At 41.8% G+C, this 13089-nt stretch overlaps 1 protein-coding gene across 2 annotated transcripts in view; it reads right to left on the bottom strand.

The window, feature by feature from the left end:
* Positions 1 to 2028: 2028 nt before the first annotated feature.
* TYRP1 (tyrosinase related protein 1) overlaps positions 2029 to 13089 on the bottom strand; it is a 92116-nt gene continuing 81055 nt past the window's right edge. For both annotated transcript variants that reach the window (XM_006025304.3, XM_006025303.2), the window contains exons 3-8: positions 10756 to 11078; positions 7493 to 7697; positions 6536 to 6703; positions 5146 to 5325; positions 3707 to 3853; positions 2029 to 2413 (exon numbers count right to left, since the gene is read on the bottom strand). In XM_006025304.3, the coding sequence (XP_006025366.1) occupies positions 2208 to 2413; positions 3707 to 3853; positions 5146 to 5325; positions 6536 to 6703; positions 7493 to 7697; positions 10756 to 11078 (1229 nt within the window). In that variant the 3' untranslated portion in view covers positions 2029 to 2207. The remainder of the gene's footprint in view (positions 2414 to 3706; positions 3854 to 5145; positions 5326 to 6535; positions 6704 to 7492; positions 7698 to 10755; positions 11079 to 13089) is intronic.

Below are 13089 nucleotides of genomic sequence, written 5' to 3'. Positions count from 1 at the left end.
TGGCCTGGTTGGCTGCCAAGCCCATCTGGTACCTCATCTAAGAAAGGTGCCAAGGACAGAGCCTTGAACCTACCATCTTCCAGGAGACAAGGGTCAGCCTCTGTCTCAAGGTGCCAGCCAGACCATGGGCTTGCTCTTCTGACTTCCTATGATACAGGCACTCCAACCTCCCAGTTTGAATTTAGGACTCAGATGGAGGCCTTGCTTGCATTCCACTATCCTGCTTTTGTAAGACTCCTTGGTCCATAATGCTCGACAGACCTAGATCCTGTATCTGGGTCCTGGTGCTTAAGAGGACCAGCAAGTCTTCAGCTGTACCACCACCACAAGCCTTGGTGGGGTTTTTTCTGCCAGCACAATTTCTTGCATTGGCAGCTTTCCAGGGAACTAGGATAGGCTCCAGCCCCATCCTGCCCATTCTCCTCTTTTTTCCTTTTAGGGGCACTCCAACCTTGGGGGCTCTGTGCCAGAAGCTCAGCCATGACACTCTGTACCTTGACAGTCATTGGTCAGGCTTAAAACCTGGGCATCTCTCTACGTGGGTGGATGGGTAAGAAAGCTGCTTGTGGACAGATGGGGAACAGAGCCCAAGAATACTAGGATTTTCTTCTCAGGACCTTGTGCTTGAATGTCAACAAGTCTGTCTCTGCCTTACAGCTGCAGGTGCTTGTAGTTCATATTTGCAGCTAAACTCCAATCAAGTGAGCTATCAAATTACAGACAAGTTCACTTGCCATAAGACTCCCCAGCATACTGTTCTCCTTTCACTATCTTTGTCCACATGATCTTTATAAGCTTTTTATAGGCCATTGTAGCCTATGTTCTTTTAGATTGCTTGACAGCATTGATCCAAGACAGGAAACTTACTTTATATTGTCAGTTGCAATGCTTCTGACCCACATACATACAACATGAAACCCTCATAGACACTCCTTCCCTTCAGTACTAACACACTTGACAATTCTCCTGCTTTTTCTACCAATAATAGGAATTTCTCTTTGTACACAGACTTACAGCAGTTTATAAAGCAAGTATTGATTTCATGGATGGGGGAAATGAACCACACATTTGAAGCATCTAGCATAAAGATACTCGGTATATGAATGGTAGAGTCAGGGAATATAGCCTAGATCCCCTGAACCCTGCTCTGGTGCCATAGCCATTGAACCACCATGCCTTTCACTTATGAGATCACTGGAATAGCTCATCTGTGGAATGAGTTCCTACTCAATGGGCATGTCTACACGTGCAATTACTGTGCCTGAATTTACTGCACAGTATATTCAAGCAGATTACACCCAAGTCAGGAGCAAATTGAGCCCAACAGTACTGTAGTCCAGGGCTGCTCCTGACCTGCTCTGCCCACCTGCGGCACACAGGGAGAGCTCCAGGCTCCCCCAGGAGCCAGCCATGGGCTGGCAGGGGGGCACTGGGACAGCCCTGGGTTGGCAGAGGGCATGGGGGACTTGATGGGGGTGCGGAGGGAGCAGGCTGAGCCCTTTGGAGCTCTGCATAGCTCTGAGTTGCCCCTGGAGCTGGAGACAGCTCCCCACTGCCCCCTAGAGCTTGGGGCTAAGCCAAGCAGCAGTTGTGGCCCCCTGCTGCTTGGGTTGATGGAGAGCACTTTGCTCCCAGGTCAGTGTCTACACATGTGCTTAGGTGCGTTAATGTAAAGCGTTGTTTTCTAGCACCTGTATCTATTGCTACTAGTGAATGGCTCTTTAACATAATCTATTGAGCAGTAATTGCTGCACACATGCACACGGTGATGCTTTACTGTGCATTAGATTAATCTAATGAGCAGTAAAATGCACGTGTAGATGCACCCACTATGAGCCAAAAAAGGAAGAATCAGACACAAGTTCATTTATATACACCTCTGAAAAGGCTTCTATATTGTGAAGATGGGATAAAAAAGTTCAGTACTGAGAAGGTACTCAATAAATTGGAAAATCACATTTATTTAGCAATATGGATAAGGGATCCTGGCAGGTGAGAGTTGGAAAAGAAGCAAAACTATTAAAGAACTTGTATTTGAAAAGTGATTTATTGGTACCTACTTGTGACAAAAGAGGAGCCTAGAACTGACGCAAATGTATCAAATAGTTTAAATGTTCTGTAATTTATTTTAATGCAGATAGATTACTGGTATTTATAAATACAACAGAAATAACTGGTTCTGTTGGCTTAAGATGAAATAAGTCTCTTCAGACTACAGACTGGCTTGGAGTTGGCATGGTGTCATAATCATCTGAATAGTGCTGATACTGGTCAGTGAGAAGAGGCTGATGTAATTCATCCTTGTTTTTCCTGGAGTGCACAATACACGTAGTGCCAGCAAAAATAATTGCAACAAGAATCAGTGCAGTCACTATTGCAATAGTTATGATCTCTGTGATGTGGAAAGCTCGGGCTAGTGGAACAAAAACAGGAATAGGGGAAACAAAGTTAAATTTCTAGGGAAGCAATTGAAAGTTAGACCAAAGCCACATAGCCATTGTTATTTAATAAAACTCTAAAGAAAAAATATAGTTTCATGTCACAATAGAAAAGTTTAGAAAATGATTTAATATTGCAAATATAAAATAATTGCCTCTTAGATCAAAATATCTCCTGTCTGTGCTATAATGACATTGATAAACACTTTTTTGTTCTGCAGAATGGGAAATTTAAATTTCACCTATCCTGAGCCATGAAGGTCTTCATCTTTCATTTGGCTTTTGTTGGAGGACTCATATGCAGAATCTATTGACTTCACTGGGATTTCACATGGCCACAGAGGTGTCTTCTTCTATGGGTAAAGTGCTTAAGGCAAAATTCTGTTTCACCTCACCTAGCAAACAACCAGAGGGCAGTTTGAGACTAACTCTTTACTATTGTGTTTGAGTGATTCTATCCCCTCTGGGCAAATAAAATTATAGAAATAGGCAGACAAGGTTCCTTGGGTGAATCTGATATCTTTTATTAGACCAACCCAAATTATTGGAGAATAGTTATTAAGCAAGCTTTCGGGTTCAAAAACTCTTCGTCAGGCTAAGGAAATTTCAGCAGTTGGTGTGTGCTCTTCCTGGATGGAAGAGCACACATTCAGGAAGAGCACACACCAACTGCTGAAACTTCCTTAGCCTGATGAAGGGTTTTTGAACCCAAAAGCTTGCTTAATAACTATTCTCCAACTATTTGGGTTGGTCTAATAAAAGATATCAGATTCACCCAAGGAACCTTGTCTGCCTGTGTCCTTAGACTAACACGGCTACAACCTATACCCCTAGAAATAGGGAGACATTTGTGCATATCCTGGAATGGTAATCGGATTCCTATAAGGGCAAAATTATATGCGTAAAAGAGCCAATAGAATAGTTCCTCCACAATAGTCAGGCAACTCAGAGTTAGTCTCAAGCAGATATCCAAGATGTAAAAGAGAATTCTGCTCTTTGTTTCTAAAACGGAACTTCAAAGTTTGTTAATCTTTAGGAATTTGGTTCAGGTTCATCAGTGTTATGTTTAAGGGCTTATACAGGCTCTAAGTGATACAGGTTAGTCCAGTTTTAAAGCTAGTTATTCAAAAGTACTTTAGAACAATATCCAAATATAATTTGTGCAATTTAAAGTCAGCTTTATTAAATGGAACGTTGTTGCACATACACAAAATGAAGAAAGATGTGATAAGAGGATGGTGAGAGAGATCCAGGTTATAGGTATTTACCTGGCCATTGAACTTGATAACTGTAGCCCAGGCTTTCTGGTGCAGCAACAAACATCTGATCATTGGGAATTGGGGGCCAAAATGGCACCATGTTGTATTGTCGGTTATGTCCAATAGGGGCATTTTCTAGTGGATATATGGAGATATCTAATTGGAAAACAAGATATTTATTAACCTTTTAATAAATATTAAAAAAAGAAGATTCAAATGGTGTTTGGGAATCATTTTATCTATACAATGGGTAGAAAGAGTAAAATATTACTTTTTTTTTCACAGTGACACTGAGGATCAGAGCACAAGATTTCTTTGAATGGACCAATTATCTGAATGAAACAAAAGATAGTTCAACCCAACATTTTTATATGTGAGTCATGAGTTTGGGTGCCTGAGTCAACTTAAAAGAGTCTAGTTTTCAAAGAAGGATACTCAGCTGTAAATGAAAAAAAAAAAGCAAGCCTCCTCAAGGTTCCTCCACTTGACACACCAAACAACTAATCACTTTAAAAATGCAGGCCTGTGCTTATAGCAGTGGTGACTATACTGTGTGTGCAGTAGAGCTGTGCAAGAAATGGGCCAATATCTGGGTGAAATAATTTATTAGAATAAGCTGTTATGGCTGTCAGGATGGCATCTGATGTACTTTGATTTCCAATGTAAATCAGGAAACTCACCCCTACTCAAATCAAGAAAGAGTCAGTTGGAGCAAAAATGGTATTTGGAAAATGTCACAAGATCTTGTGATAAATCATGTAACTGTTCTGCCTTGTATCAAGACATACAATAGCCTCTCTCATAGTGTAGATGGGAAAATGCAATTCACAGCATTATGAGAGCTCAGTTGTGCAACTGCAGTAGATCTCAGTATGAGTAACAGCAAAAGGCTGCATTGCCTCAATGGGAGCATAATCTCTTCAGGGGCTTCTTGTATGGGTAGGGTTTGAGGGAATTCTGCATCATCCATTAGAATGGTACAAATTTCTCTGTGGTTAACTGACTACTGTCTTTCCTACTGTCCTTTTCTTAGTAATTAGGAAACAATGACATCAACTGTAAGTGGACCTTAAATGCACTTTCCCCTAGGAAAAGGGAAGAACAACTCTTTGCATGGCCTTCCTAAACACCCAAGCTATAGTGGGTCACATGATAGCACTGGATGAGTAGCTGGGATATACACTAATTTTTTTCTAAGGACAAAAAAATCCTTAAAGTCCTAATGCACAAAGTGATTATACAACCCTGGGGTAGCTGGCATGATTCCTTTGTCTGTGTGCTACAGGAGACACTGCATTGGCATCAGGTGCTTTTCCACTCCTGGCCAAGTTTCTGCACAGACAGAAGGCAGAGTGAAAGTCAAGGAGGATTTACCTATTAATGAACTATTTTGTGAGGGTAACAAGGTTTGCTGACCTGGAAAAATAATAGAAATGTATGTATCTCACCAGCATTATGTCTCATCAACCATTCATCAAATACAGCATCAGTAAATGTGTGCAGGAGGACAAAAATGGGATCATTTGGGGATAAATGAGTTTGCCCCCCTGTTCCATTCAGAAAAAGATGAGCCAAATTATGAAGGCTTCGAACTGCTGGATCATACTTCCCTGATGGATCACTGTACCCTAGGTATAGAAACAGAAGAATACAGTGAACATTTTCTTCAGAAGCAGCCGTCCCAGCTGGATACTGATTTCTCTGAAAGGCTGTCAAGCTGTTCTGTTGCCTTGTTTAACATAACCAACTTTCGCCTTCTCCATCTATTGGCATTTTAAATGTGTGGCTGCTATACCTCTAGACTATGTAATTCTCAGATGAAAATAATCTTTCTAAAGGAATTCTGTGACTCTGGGGTGTGCTTGTTTGTGCATGTGTGAATCAAGCAAAGTGGGATCTTGCACATGAGCAAAAGTAAACCATTTTTAGCACCCAACTCCTGGTCAAAACTTTGAATTTAGAAGGCACTGAACATAAATGAAACCACCACACATGCAGCTACTAACTGCTGATGTCAATGTAATGATTCCACCCTGTATCCTAACGGGACAGCTGTTCCTACAGTTTTCTGCATCTCTTTTATACATTGACTTTTACCACATTTACTTTGGAAAACTACCTTCTGGCTCAGGGTCTCTTAGAATTCTCACTGTAGATTCCCTAGTCTTGCTGAACTAGTGCTTAGCATATGGAAATCTGGGTGTTAAGAGATAATTTTCTAAAACATCAGGAAAATGGTCTAGTGTATAAACTTGGGCCAAAGCTTGGGTGGCAAAGAATTGTTCCTTTAAGGCTGTGTCTAAGTGCTCAGATCATGAGGCTTTGTTTTTCCAGAGGTACTGACTACCAGTGGCTCCCTACCAGCTAATTTGGCCCAGAATTCCAATACTAGATTCTTCAACATAAACACCATAGGCCAGATCCTCGGCTGTTGTAAACTGGCTTCACTGGAGTTAGCACAGCTACAATCATTCAGCTGAGGATATGGTTCCTTATTTGAAAGTTAACTGCCCAGAGTGGCCCTATCAGAAAACTTCTTACCCTGGGATCCCTGAGATATGCAGCCACTACAGTATAGACAAGCTCATTGCATCTGCCCATGTGTGTGGCACACATATTGTGGCCAGACACAGTCTTGTAGCCCTCAGGAGCTGGCCCCCAAATTGTAAATTTTTTCCACTTAAACACAGGAAACTAACAAGAATAAATAGCTTGTGGCCAAACCCAGAGCTAACACTCTTAATTATTCACCACTGTGCGGAAAACTGGTAAATGCAACAGGCTACCTGCCACATCCATTTGGGTTTAGTTACAGACATTTTTGTTTGTGATACTTACCTTCTACTGTATTACGGAAACTGTCTGTGGAATTTGAGTAGAAAGGAGGAGTGTCAAACAAGCCAACTTCCAAACAAAGGGCCACATCCCCTGGCTCAGGAAGACGTTGTACCATTGGTCGGGCAACATTTCCAGCAGGATTCCTTCGAATTGGACCCCCCTCTGTGCCTGGATTTTGGGAGAAGAAAAAAGTGGAATGGCAATGTACGATTGAAAAATGAAGCACCAAACAACAGGGTTAGGTGAAATACTGGGCCAGATCCTTGGAAAGGGTTAAGCTACACTTGGCACAGGATCTGAGCCCCAACTGGCCTGATATAGACCAAACACCAAGGATCTTGCTTAGTATTATTGTAAGCTACCCAGTGTGGGACTCTTTTTTTCCTTCTATAGGTGGCTGAGTCATAGTCAGAAGTTGATTAGCTTGCAAAAGCCTTTATGGGAACTTTTCGCTCAGGCAGTCAGGGCTACATTCAGAAGTCCCAGGTTCAGTCCTTTCTGGCAGGTTTAACCCCTCAACCAGAGTTGTGCTATTATAGGATCTACCTTGTTTTGAGTGTGGTTGGAAAATGACTACATGGACTCTACAGAGCACATTCCAAAGACATCAAAGTCACATTACAGTATTAATTATTCTTTAGTGAAGGAAAGTCTTACTGCTAATACATCAGACAGCCAAAAATCTGGGTTCAAAACAAATTGTTTCTTTTTCCCATTTCTACTTTTATTGCAAACTTTTAACCTCTGTCTCAGTTAGCTGTTCTATGAAATAGAGTTAATAACCCTTTAGTATGTCAGCAAGTGTTATGAGACTTCACTCAGAGTAATTTGCAATGTACTTTGAGATCCTCTAATGGAAGGCAGTACTGAAAAGTGAAGGGTTATTATTATTGTCATTGTTGTTATTAATATTGTTATAGAAATTATCTCAAAATATCTCTCAGTAGACAAACTTACTGTTACATATAGTTCCCAAAGTATCATAGTCTTCTAGATTTTCACATATCACTCTCCACTGAGAAAAGATGGAGTTCTGACTTATAAGACTGGTATCAAAATTGCTTCTAGCTCCCATCAAATCATCTGTGCAGATATCACAGGTATTTGCACCAGTAGCAAAATTCCAATAAGGAAGTGCGAAAGTGGGATCCTGTAGCATCTCCTAACCGTAAGAACACGTGTTAATGCAGGCCCTCACTCAAATAATATAACAAGAGGATCAAAATATGTTATGATGGGATGCATATCAACAGAACTTAAGTGAATTAAAGACACCCAGCGAGACTTGTGGACTTTAATCATACAGGGACTTTGGGAAATACAGTTCTACACACATACAATTACCAAAATCAATGTTCTAAATTTGATCAACTTAAGCAGAACTATAGGGTAATGATGAAGAAGAGAAGGGAGTGATCATTCCAGTGTTTGCCATTTAATTCCATTTCTGCTTAGAGATGGAAGTTCTCTGAGGTCAGGATAACCATCATGCTAGGTTAATTAATGACCTGGTTTACTAACCTGTACTTGATTAGTTTATTAATATCTTATTAGATCTAATACTAGAGTAGGTCCTTGGTTCTCTCTTCCATTTTATGTTTATTTTTCAAAATGAATATATTGTGTTTCACTTCAAGCAGTAACTGTCACAAAGTGGTAATTACCTTACCAGGAATTATCTGATGAAACAGATTTTTATTTAAAAATGCCAGTTATCAGTACTGAAATATTGTCTTGAATGGCTTTAAGAAATTTCCAATGACATGCAGAAGAAAATTGCCAGGTAACCTGGCTAACTGCTAGAAAATCTGAACTTGCAGAGTCAATAACTTGAGATGAACCTACCATGGGGAGGTCCAGGTTCCATGCCAAGTTCAGTTTCAAAATCTTTTACACTAAAAGCTTTGTTATCTGGCATGAGTATGGTAATGGAGGTGCTGGTTATCTAAAAATTCTGGTTATCTGAGAGTTATACCTATCAAGGAAGACAGGACCACAGTGCAGCCACCCCTGCCCTGGCCCTAGCCCACAGTGGCAGCCTGCCTTACCCCATGCAGACACCTTTCTTCTCCCCCTGCCCCTTCCCCTGAAGACTTTCCTGTTGGGGGACAGGGGGGTGTGTGTGTACATGCGCGTGTGTGCTCAGCCGCCCCCAAATGTTTTTCTCCCTCTGTCTATGCAGATATCAACTAGAAGGGCTCCCAGCAGCTCCTATATCGACAGCGTCACTAACTAATGTAAACAATAGAAATACTTGATGCACGTGCCGGATAGATTCAGCAATGATTCCCATTGCTACGGTGAGGATTTGTATTGGGGGATATTGTCTCAGAATTTCCGATGACATTGAAATAATACATTTTAACCAGGTCTAGTAATGATTTCCAAACCAATTATAAGTACTTTGTATTAATTGATTTCAAGCACTATCCTATTTTTGCAACATTTCTCCATCTCCTTAATTAAAGGTGCTTGTTTATCAGGTGTTTCACGTGCCTGGTTTCTTTTTTTGGTTGTTTTTTTAGTCTATGATGTGTAGGCCTGGGAAGCAGTACATAAATATACACTGAAACTTCTAGTCTCTTTTCTCCTGCTGATGAACACGCAAAAAATGCTTGAGGGTTACAGAGGTCTGCACCTGGTTATACTGAACAAATTTACTTAGTCTACCACATAGTTTACTAAAATCATAAACAAAAGGTAAACCACATGCTATCAAGTGTTTAATCATTTGGGAAATGCTGATAGAAAACTAAATTTGATTATTTCCCCTCCCCTATATTTTATGAAATGTATTTTTTTTCTAAATGTTTCTTTTGCTCAAAAGGTACACAGTGCAGGGGTTGATATCTACTTTTTCTTTTTTATTTAAGGTTATTTATATCAAGGGTGTTTATACTCTTTTCCACGACAATAAGTGATTTGTGGAATGTTTCCTCATATTGAAACATTTTGAGCTTGAAGCAATGGGGGATTGAGTCTGTGGTATGGTGCCTGATAAAAGGGTTTCCCTCCCTCCTGTGGAGAGTTCCTGTGGAGAGAAAGGAAAAGCTGGAGAACTGCTATTTATAAAATGAAATCTCCTGCCCCTCTCTTTTCTAGCTGTTTGAGCAAATCACACACTTCCAAGGCGATTCTGAATGCACGCTGCTTCTTTTATCTCACTGATTTACTCCATCTCCAGGCACATCTGAATCAAGAACCAAGTCCCAGAATTTAGAAGACTCATTAACACTTATTTTATCACCATTAGCAATTAATTTCAGTGCTCAAATTAAAGAATGTAGATGTTGACTTTACACCTGCTTTGCTAAATTCATAGATTCATAGATGCTATGGTCGGAAGGGACCTCATATATCATCGAGTCCGACCCCCTGCATAGGCAGGGAAGAGTGCTGGGTTTAGATGACCCCAGCTAGATGCTTATCTAACCTCCTCTTGAAGACCCCCAGGGTAGGGGAGAGCACCACCTCCCTTGGGAGCCCATTCCAGACCCTGGCCACTCTAACTGTGAAGAAGTTCTTCCTAATGCCCAGTCTAAATCTGCTCTCTGCTAGCTTATGGTCATTATTTCTTGTAACCCCCAGGGGTGCCTTGGTGAGTAAAGCCTCACCAATTCCCTTCTGTGCCCCCATGATGAACTTATAGGCAGCCACAAGGTCGCCTCTCAACCTTCTCTTGTGGAGGCTGAAGAGGTCCAGGTGCCCTAGTCTCTCCTCATAGGGCTTGGCCCGCAAGCCCTTAACCATATGTGTGGCCCTTCTCTCGACCCTCTCCAGGTTATCTACATCCCTCTTGAAGTGTGGCGCCCAAAACTGCACCCAGTATTCCAACTGCGGTCTGACCAGCGCCCGATAGAGGGGAAGTATCACCTCCTTGGTTCTGTTCGTCATGCATCTGCTGATGCACGATAAAGTGCCATTAGCTTTTCTGATGACTTTGTCACACTGACAAAGTAAACTTTGAGACAAATTTTGTATTTTTTTACTAGTATCCCTAAAATATTTTTTACTGTAAATATGCTCCTGGCAGTCTAAAGACCTAAAATAAATCAATTAATGTTAATATGCCTGATAACACTGGGTTTGAAAAAGTGATAGAAACCAGCTAGAAGGATACACTATTTATCCTTCACCAGTGGACTATAGGGAGAAATAATTATTTAATGGTACAGCATAAAATATGAATAACAGCAAGTCAATACAAATGCAAACTTTACCTGCATGTCTCTTTCTAATTGCAGGAGATGGTACCTATGCCAGGTGAGAAATGCTGGTCCTTCATGAGAGAAATCCACTCCTCCAAAACTCTGCTGTCCTGGACCAAGGAAAGTCTTTCTGACAGAGTAATAATGGGACCACACAAAGTAGTTATAAATGGACACATTCTCGAATTGTGGTGTGTTGCCATCTGGTCCAAATATCTCCTCATGCCTTCTGGTGGCTATGACAATGTCAGGATGTATTGTACTCTTGGCTTGGTGTAGGGCATTGATAAAACGATTCTTCTCCTCTGTGCTCAGGTCCAGAAGGTTTCTTCTGACTTTAAAGATTAAAAAGATGTCAGTTATGAAGGTAGAGGGCAGGGCAGATTTGCACCTTATGGACTGAGAAAGGCCTAAGCTTTCATAAGCAACTATTTACTTTGGCAGATGCTATGTTATGAAGCTATGAAGATACTGAAGGTCTTGTTACATTTGGGTAGTTTCTGTGGTTCGTATCCATTAGCAGGAGTACCTTTCTCCTGAACGAGCCCTATTGTTAACCTGGGGAAAATCACAGGATAAAATTAATAAAGATAGGTCACAGTAGAACCTGGCCTATTACTAAGAAAATGCATGACAGGAAAAGGACTGAATCATTGTTTTTGGATATGTTTTTACAGATTAATTTTTTTTGGTAAGGTTTACAGTGGGTGGACATTTCACTGTGAGTATGAGTTCTTTGTCAGACTAGTTTTTGTGGTAACACAGTAACATAAATTAAAGAGTACAGTATGCCAGCCTTTGTCTTACAACTAGCAATATTTTAGTAAGACATTTTTTAAAAGCCCATTAGCTTTGCTTGATTGTTTGCTTCAGAATTTCAGAGCCTGAAGAATAACAACCTTGCAGTGCCGTAGCAAAGGGGGAGGCGGGGGTGGGGAACCGCGGTGACCATTCTGGGCATCAAAGCAAAGGGGTGCCAACAGGTGCTGCCCAGGTAGGGCAGGGTGTGGCACAAAGCCATGAGCAGCTTGTTTGGGGGGGCATGGGGACATGGGGAAAGCGGTCCTGCTACTGCATGCACCCCTGAGCAAGCATGGAGGGGGGGTGTGCTCCCTGGATCTGTGCGCGGGGTGAGGGTGGGCTGCTGCTGCGGGCTTGCCCTGGGCGCTAAAATTCCTTGCCATGGTACTGCAACCTTGTATTATATTTCCCCTGAATTTTACCATCTGCAACTACTGGCAATATTTAGCTCTTTATCCCATTTCCTTTCCATCCAACCTCGTTTTCAGTAGTTCTCAAAGGAGGTTAATATTTTTATCTTTTTTTATTGCTGGGGAAACTTTATCACAAGAAAGTGATATGACAGTATGTTCATTATCACCCAACAAATACATATCAGAGCAAAGTATCAAACCTAGGTCAGTTGTGTCCCCTCTACTTATATTTTGGACTTCTGAGTTAATGGGTCATCTAAATTTGACTCCCACACATGTGAAGAAGCCCTTCAACCTGAGCAGTAGTACCCCAGTCTGAGTTGGGCACCAAACTCCTGCCTAAACTCCATTTTGACCTAGAGTGTTGTCAGTTTAAGCTTCTGGATGGGGGTGAGGCCCTAGAAATGCTCAGGGGATTTATAAGATACACCAATAGCACTGAGTTCAGTTCAAAGTGCAGCATCCACAGTCCCTTTCAGACAAAAACACAGTCAGTGAAGGTACTGCTATCCCTCCTTTCATAGAATTACTAATGGTGAGAGCATTCTAATCTTCTGTTAAACCTTGAGCATTGAACAGCCAGTGAAATCCTGGGTCCAAAAGGAGGGAAAGCAAGAGGGGATGTAGTCTAATGTTTAGGGCACACAGCAGGAAGGGTGGCTTCTGCTCTTTGCTCTTCATATTATATTAGACAATCAGTAGATAATAAGCAGAAATAACTCTGGGAGTAGGGTCCAGAATGCACAGTGATGTAGCAAGGGGTGGGGAGGGGGCAAGTGGGGCAACTACCTCAAGTGCTGAAGTAAAGGGGCCTCAACAGGCGCTGCCCACCTGGGGTGAGGCATGCAACAGAGCCATGAGTGGCTCGCTTGGGGGAGCGTGGGGATGGGGGAAGGGTGGCCCCGGCTGCTGCGTGCACTCAGGGGCAAGCATGGAGGGTGTGTGCCCACTGGATCTGTGTGTGGGGCAAAGGCAGGCTGCAGCTGTGGGCTTTGAGCCACTTTGAGCTACAAACTTAACTGCTACGGCACTGAGATTGCATGTCCCAAACACTGGGTTGTGGAGTCAGGCTCCCTTTTGTTTACTCCTCTTCTCTCCCCTTGACTCTTATAGTATAGTACTGCACATTCAG

The sequence above is a fragment of the Alligator sinensis genome, unplaced genomic scaffold (genome assembly GCF_000455745.1).
Source record: "Alligator sinensis unplaced genomic scaffold, ASM45574v1 scaffold798_1, whole genome shotgun sequence".
NCBI lineage: Eukaryota > Metazoa > Chordata > Crocodylia > Alligatoridae > Alligator > Alligator sinensis.
The sequence above is the reverse complement of the archived record's forward strand: the minus strand, read 5'-3'. Positions and strand labels throughout refer to the sequence as shown.